At 60.0% G+C, this 7,500-nt stretch overlaps 1 protein-coding gene across 3 annotated transcripts in view; it reads right to left on the bottom strand.

Annotated features, from left to right (window-relative positions):
• LOC115533068 (multidrug resistance-associated protein 4) overlaps positions 1-7,500 on the bottom strand; it is a 53,340-nt gene that overhangs the window by 24,974 nt on the left and 20,866 nt on the right. For all 3 annotated transcript variants that reach the window (XM_030343267.1, XM_030343266.1, XM_030343265.1), the window contains one exon: positions 2,408-2,487. In XM_030343267.1, coding sequence (XP_030199127.1) covers positions 2,408-2,487 — 80 coding nt within the window. The remainder of the gene's footprint in view (positions 1-2,407; positions 2,488-7,500) is intronic.

The raw sequence follows: 7,500 nt of genomic DNA, 5'->3' as shown, positions 1-7,500 counted from the left end.
CCCTTCTGACAGGGCTGCCGGTAGGGGCCCCCCGGGAGTGTCGACGATAACGGCCCCCCGCGGTCGGTGGCTTTGACGGGCGGGCCGGTCGATGACGGCTCCTCGGGGCCTAACCTCACCTATTGTCCCGTCAGCCCCTCCGAGGGCCGCTGTGTGGAAACACAGCCGGCCCAGGGGTCAGAGGTCAAGTCCGGACAAAAGCCCACCGTCGCCGACCCCTGAGGCTTTTTCCTTTAATTGACATTTGTGTCTTTGTCCCCGCCACCGAACTCCGGAGAAAGCGGAGAACAAGCTTATCAATACGCTAAACGGCGACTAAATGAGATCAAATAAAAGGCACTGGGGCAGGGGGGGGGGCAGGGGGGGGGCAGGGGGGGGCAGGGGGGGCAGGGGCCGGGCTCTGGGGTGTTTCCAGGGCCGGCCGCTTGCAGGGAATCCCCTTGTTGAGGCGTGTATGGGAGGGGCGGAGGGCTGGAGAGAGGTGCTTACTCCACCATAAAGGAACCGGCTCTTCTGCAAATCCCCACACAGAAGCTGGGCCTCTCCCATGGAGACAGATAAACCATTTAGGGCATTGTTTATGAAGTTTCACTCCATTCCGCTCTGACAACCGTTTAAACAATGAGAGCGGGGGGAAATGTGCGCTCTGCACACGGGCAACAATGGCCAGGGATCCCCGTCCTTTCTCTCCCGCTAATACTTTCTAAATGCCGACAGAAAGGAGGGAGAATCGTCCTTCCTGAAAGCATTAAAGGGGCTTCGGTGTGAAAGACACCTGCATGCACGGCCCAAAAAGAGCCGCCAACAAAAAGTACTTTGTCCCGAACGACAACCTCTATCTCCCCTCACAAACGCCCGTGTGTGTCGTCGGTCGGGCGTGGAGGGCTGCGATCCGGCCGCCACACACAGCGCACCGACCCCTCACTTTTTTGCGGTTTGCTGTCTGGCCCTTTTTGCGATCGACCGTAGCTCAACAGCAGCCCGCTCTCTGACACGACTTTATCTGCTCTCTTTGCTCCGTTTAGCCAGACCTACAGGTTGGCTACTTCTTCCTCGCTCGCCGTTATTATTTTTCCCCCTCGCCATTATTCATGTTACTATCAAAATGGAGGAGGGGGGGGACAGGGGGGGTGGCTGGGGGGGGTTTTCCTCGAACTATAGCAGACAAAACCCTTTTGTGGTATGATCCTTTGTGCGTTCAGCATTTAAGATGGCTTTTGTCTCCGGTGAGATGGGTATCTGCCACAAACATCACTCAGGCATTGTGGCGCAGGGATTCGTTTTCAGCGCGGCTTTTGTTCTATTCTTCGGCCCTGACCAAGGGGGCCACGCCCGCCCTTCTACCTTGAATTGTGCGCTCAACATTCCCCCCTTTGTCGCGCTCGGCCCGTGAGCCGCTTCATCTCCGCAGGCTCCGCTGGAGGAGCACTGTCACTGCCGCGGCCCGGGCGCCGGAACCCGACCCGCCACGGCGCGGCAGGGCGGCCGCTGGCCACCGCGGCCCGGGAAGACACGCCCCCCCCCCCCCCCCCGAGCCCCCCCTCCCCGAGCCCCCCCTCCCCCCGTCTGTATCCGTTTCAGATGACCTGACCCCCTCCCCCCCCTCCAGCAACACCACCACCACCTCCACCCCTCCTTGCACTCCTGTTGAAACACCGTCACCTCCACCTCCCTCACCACCACCCCTCCCTGCACCACCAACCCAACCCCCACCCCTCCAGCACCACCAACCTCCCAAACCTCCACCAACCCACAGACACCAACCGACACCACCCGACACCACCCGACACCACCCGACACCACCACTCCACAACCAACACCCTCGTCACCCTTCCTGAAACACCATCACTTCCACCACCCCTCCAGCACCTCCACCACCAAACCCCCCCCACGAACACCACTCCTCCCTGCACTCCTGTTGAAACAACACCCACCTCCACCACCCCCACCTCCACCACCACCACCACCCCCACCAACCCCACCTCCACCTCAACCACCCCCACCTCCACCACCCCCACCTCCACCGCCCGCTCCCCGTCCTCCACCCTGTTGTCTGACCCGGCATCAAACCCATCTCTTCCTTGTTGACATTATTTCTACTGTAGCCTTCCCCCCCCCCCCCCCCCCCCCCCCTCCCCAGACCGGCACACATCCCCCTGAGTGCTGAGCCTCTGGCGGCGGCGGCGGCGGCGGCGCGGGCCACGCCCTCTTCCGATGCACAGACGCTTTTATTATTAAATGTGTGCGGCGTGCGCTGGGTGGCGCGGCCGGTAATCCCACGGTAATTGTTTCCAGATTAGAGCGCCGGGCCCACGGAGCACGGCCAGCCAGCCGTGAAATGGCCTCCCCTCCGAGGCGGCGGCGGCGGCGGCGGCGGCGGAGGAGGGGCGGCGCCCGGGGGACTCACCTGGATGAAGTCCACGAAGGTCCAGGGCAGCAGCGAGTCCAGCTGGCCGATGTCTTTGGAGAACCTGTTGAGGATTCTCCCTGTGGGGGGGGGGGGGGGGGGCAGGAGGAGACAACGCGGGGTTAAGGGGGTGTGGCTCCACTCACATGAGGACTGGTTCAAACGTTTGGACTGTGTGTGTGTGTGTGTGTGTGTGTGTGTGTGTGTGTGTGTGTGTGTGTGTGTGTGTGTGTGTGTGTGTGTGTGTGTGTGTGTGTGTGTGTATGTGTCAATTATGGCAGCCATTGCACTCCCTCCCTGGAAGGAGGGATCCCCCACTCTGAAGGAGGGATCCACTCTGAAGGAGGGATCCCCCACTCTGAAGGAGGGATCCCCCACTCTGAAGGAGGGATCCCCCACTCTGAAGGAGGGATCCCCCACTCTGAAGGAGGGATCCCTCAGTCTGAAGGAGGGATCCCCCACTCTAAGCTCCTTCTCAAAATGTCTTCCTTGCTAATTAAGGGAGTTTTTTCTCGCCCTCTGGGGGGCAAGGGTCAGGGGGGGGGGGGTCATAAATATACGGCCTGTTAAGCCCTTTGAGGCTGGACCTGTGATTAAGGGCGATACAAATAATATTGAATTGAATGGAATTGAATTGAATGAGTATGTCGTGGGTCATGGTTGTTGTGAAGTGGATGTAGAGGTAAAGCAGTTCAGGTTCTCTATTTTTGCACAGCGAGGTTATGCTTTGTTAAAAATAAAATATATAGACATGAAGGGACCCTAATCTTGTTTGTTGGCTAAAGTGTGCAAAGTGAAACCCCCTCTTAGACTTGTACTTCAATTACAGTACATATTCCCATTCAGGAAAAACGAAAAATCAAATAAACATGATTGAACCCAGACAATGCAGAGCGCATTAGCTAATCGGCCCTCAGATAAGGGCCGGCCGTTCCTTTATAACCCCGCCCGCCCCCCCGCGGTCTGCCCGCCTCCTTCAGCAACTGTTGAACGCAGTCCATTATTAATAGCGCGGGGTCTATAAATCGAGTTCAGTAGCAGGCGAACGCAGAGAGAGGGCTATCTAGATTAAACAATGAGTCATTATTTGGCCGCCGCTCGGTAAAGACTGCCCTCGTCTTCGCTCAATGCGCCGGGGAGCCTTTTGTCCGCGAACAAAGGCGCGACAGAAGCGGTGTACCTGCCGTCCCCGGGCCCGGCCCGCAGTGTGGATGACGTCTAATTGAGCCGTGTCCAGCCGGCTCTCAGGTGTTGTGTGTGCCTGTGGTACTCCTGCAGGTACCTTTTGGCCCTGTCGATGCAGCCCCGTGATAAGCGCTCCGCTGACCCGGGCCTGTGCCTGAGATTACACACCGCAGTTCACTTTCAGAACGCCACCCAATCTGTGGGACAGAGGAGCCCCCGGGCTAGGAGGAGAAGAACACCCTCTCCTCTCTCCCCCCCCCCCCCCCACAAGGAAGACACAAGGATCTGGTCTGTTACCAGAACCTCAAGAGATCGGGTGCGAAGCTGTTCCACTTGGACGCTACTCTTCCCGGTCGCCGTGGATCTCGTAGCGGATCGGTGTGGCATGCGTTTCAGGAGGTAGAGCGGGTTGGCTGGTACCCAGAAGGTTGCTAGTTCAATCCCTGGTTCCTCCTAGCTATCCAGGTGCCCCTGACAGCTCACGTTCAGCCCGACGGCTCCTGACGAGCTGGCTGTCGCCCTGCGTGGCCGACACCGCCGTCGGCGTGTGAATGGGTGAATGACGAAGCGCTTTGAGGTGCCGCTGGTTAGAAAAGCTCTGCATCAACGCGGTCCGTCCACCGTCTTCATGTGCCCTTCACGCCAGCAGCACAGACCCCTCAGCCCGGTCGGTGTGTTCAGGGACTGACAGACAGCAGGGGGGTCGGTACGAACATAAACAGAGCAGCTCTCCTCTCCCTCCCACTCAGCATCCAGCGCTCTGCTGCAGCCGAACGCCGGCGGAACGAAGCCGACAAGAGGCATGCAAATGTATCTCTACAGCCTCGCGTCGGGGGGGCCGTCGGGCCCCTGGGTGCAGCGGGGGGCCCCTGGGTGCTGCTTCCGTTCTGGAGGAGGGAGGGTGGAAGCGGGGCTGACCCGACGCACCGCCGCCGCCTCCGAGGCTCCGAGCGAGCGCCGCAGAGGAGGACCCTGAAATCACGGCTCTGCACGGCCCCTAAGCGGCTTACCGCCGCATCCACAACACGCCGCCGCCGCCGCCGCCGCCGCTGCAACGCAGCCCGTCTTGGAAAATACAAACACGTGCGGCGGCGTGCAGACGAGGCCCGGGCGCCGTAACAGCCGTCTCATAACGCCGGCAACGCTCGCATTATTCCACCGCGACCGCGGCATTCAGAGTCAAGTGGCGTACGCAGGCTGCACACGCAGGCACGCTAATCTTATTCCCCTGGTGGGAGACACACGCACACACGCACACACGCACACACACACACAAACACACACACACACACACACGCACACACGCACACACACACACACACACACACACACCCACACACACCCCTAGGGAGGCGGGGCAGAGGGGGAAGGGTGGGAGGGACCAGGGTTTCCTGGTGAGACCACCACTGCACCGAGGGCCGTGCTCCTCCCAACATCCCCGCCGTCTGACGCCAGGGGAGGTGGAGCTACACGCGTCCTCTGTCTGTCTGTCTGTCTGTTCCGTCCGTCCGTCCTAAGCCAGCGATGACCCAGATCCACCCGTCTCAGACGACAACAACACCGCGAGCGCCGAGCGGGGCTCGCGGTTTCCGGGGGTTACATCATCGTCCGCCCGCTCCGAGGGCGTCAGAACACGACGCGCTCGTCAGACGTCAGCCGTACGGACGGCCTGGTTACCAGGCGACATCAGAGAGAGAGAGAGAGAGAGAGGAGCACTGCCCGTCCCCCTCTCTCCCCCTCTCTCCCCCTCTCTCCCCCTCTCTCCCCCCTCTCTCCCACTTAGCCCACGCCGGGCAGATGCATTACAGCGATGGCGTTACACAAAGACCTGCGCCGCACGGAAATACCTATGAGGTAAGGCCGGCCGACGGACAAAGGCTTCAATCACACCGGGCGGCTGTCAACAATCTGCCCCATTGTGTGGGAGGGGGGCGGGGGGGAGAGGGAGCGAGGGAGGGGGGGGGGGGGGGCACGTTAGCATCAAACCGTCCCCGGTCGCGGCGGGCTCCAGGGGTGATGTGTGCCACTTCTTTAAAAGGTCGAGGGGGGAGATATCTGAGGCGGGCCCCCCCTCGGGGAGAGGATATTGAGGCGCGCGGGGGCCCGGTAATCACAGTTAAGAAAGTGGAACGGTGGGGGCCCGTCTCCGGCGCGGGGGGGCCGTGTTGCAGAATCGCTGCTCGCTGTAAACATCTCGATAAGAGGCGGCGGTCTGAGGGCCGCGGCGCGGGGGCCATTCCTCTAGGAGCGGCTCTGTTCAGTCGGGGCGGAGTGATAGTAGAGGAGGGGGGGGGGGGGGGGGGGGGGGGGGCAGTGGAGGGAGGGGGGGGGGCATGAGGCATGAGGTGGCACGGCTCACCTGTGAGACCGTGAAGGGCCCGGGGCCCCCCCCCCCCCCCCCCCCCCCCCCCCGGGCGCCGGGCTGCCCATACTAACACACGGTGAATCCATTCTCCCCGCCCGCTGCAGCACCGCCGCCAATCTCCTCTGCTTCCCTTTCATGCAATTAAAGAGGAAGAGCGGAGGGAGAGGAGGGAGAGGAGGGAGAGGAGGGAGAGGAGGGAGAGGAGGGAGAGGAGCCCTATCAGCTGTACTGCACACGCTGCACACCGCCCGCACACACACACCGACACACACACTGACACACACACTGACACACACACAGACACACACACTCTGACACACACACTGACACACACACTGACACACACACACGACACACACACTCTGACACACACACTGACACACACACACACGCACTGACACACACACACACACACTGACACACACACTCACATACACACTCACACACACAGACACACTCACACACACAACCAGGTTCACACACACACACACACACACACGCAGGCTCAATCTCCACATTCAATTTCCACACGTTGATATCGTTCTCCTACTGCAGCGGCGTCCTCCACCGGGCTGCTAACACGGCTAGCATCCAGACACCAGAACCATCGCCTCCCCCCCTCCCCCCCCCTCCCTCCTCCCCCCCTCCGTCCTCCCGTCTGACCCCGTCCGTCTCTGGCTCCGGACACCATCATGACGTGACATCATCCTGGACAGAACTTCTGACGTCCCCACGGCAACAGAGTCACACTCTGCCCTGAAGGTGTGTTGTATCTGTGTGCGTAGGTTTATATATATATTATATATATATATATATTTATATATTTGCGCGCATCTGTCTGTCTCTCTGTGTGTGAGTAAATGTTTTGTGGGGGTGTATGTGTGACTCACATATGCCTTGCGCATGTGTGTGTGTGTGTGTGTGTGTGTGTGTGTGTGTGTGTGTTTGTGCGTGTGTATGTATTTACATGCGTGTGTGTGTATTTATTGACATGTGTGGGTGTGTGTGTATGTTTTTACATGCGTGCGTGTATTTAGATGTGTGTGTGTGTATGTATTTACATGCGTGCGTGTGTGTATGTATTTATGTGCGTGCGTGAGTGTATGTGTATGTATTTACATGCGTGTGTGTATTCACATGCGTGCGTGTGTGTATGTACATACATGCGTGCGTGTGTGTGTGTACATACATGCGTGCGTGTGTGTATTTACGTGCGCGAGTGTACGTGCGTGCGTGTGTGTGCGTGCTGGGACCCCCCCTTCGCCGCGCGGTGCGGGGCTGGTGAGCTCCAGCCCTGCCTTCAGTCTCCGAGGGGATTAGCCCACTCACTGACACTAAATTACAGGATCAACATGAGCTCCCCGCACCCCCCCCTGTCCCCTCCGACGGGCGCCCCTCCGAATTAACACGGGCCTAATGAGACCCCCCCCCCCGCCCCGCCGCTGGGAAGGGACGCACACCTCCACCTGACGGAGGGGAAGGAACAGGAAGGTTCGGCTCCGTACCAGCCGAACCTTCCCGTTCCTTCCCCGGACGCGTCTCC

Source organism: Gadus morhua, chromosome 20 (genome assembly GCF_902167405.1).
Source record: "Gadus morhua chromosome 20, gadMor3.0, whole genome shotgun sequence".
In the NCBI taxonomy this organism is placed as follows: Eukaryota; Metazoa; Chordata; class Actinopteri; order Gadiformes; family Gadidae; genus Gadus; species Gadus morhua.
The sequence above is the reverse complement of the archived record's forward strand: the minus strand, read 5'-3'. Positions and strand labels throughout refer to the sequence as shown.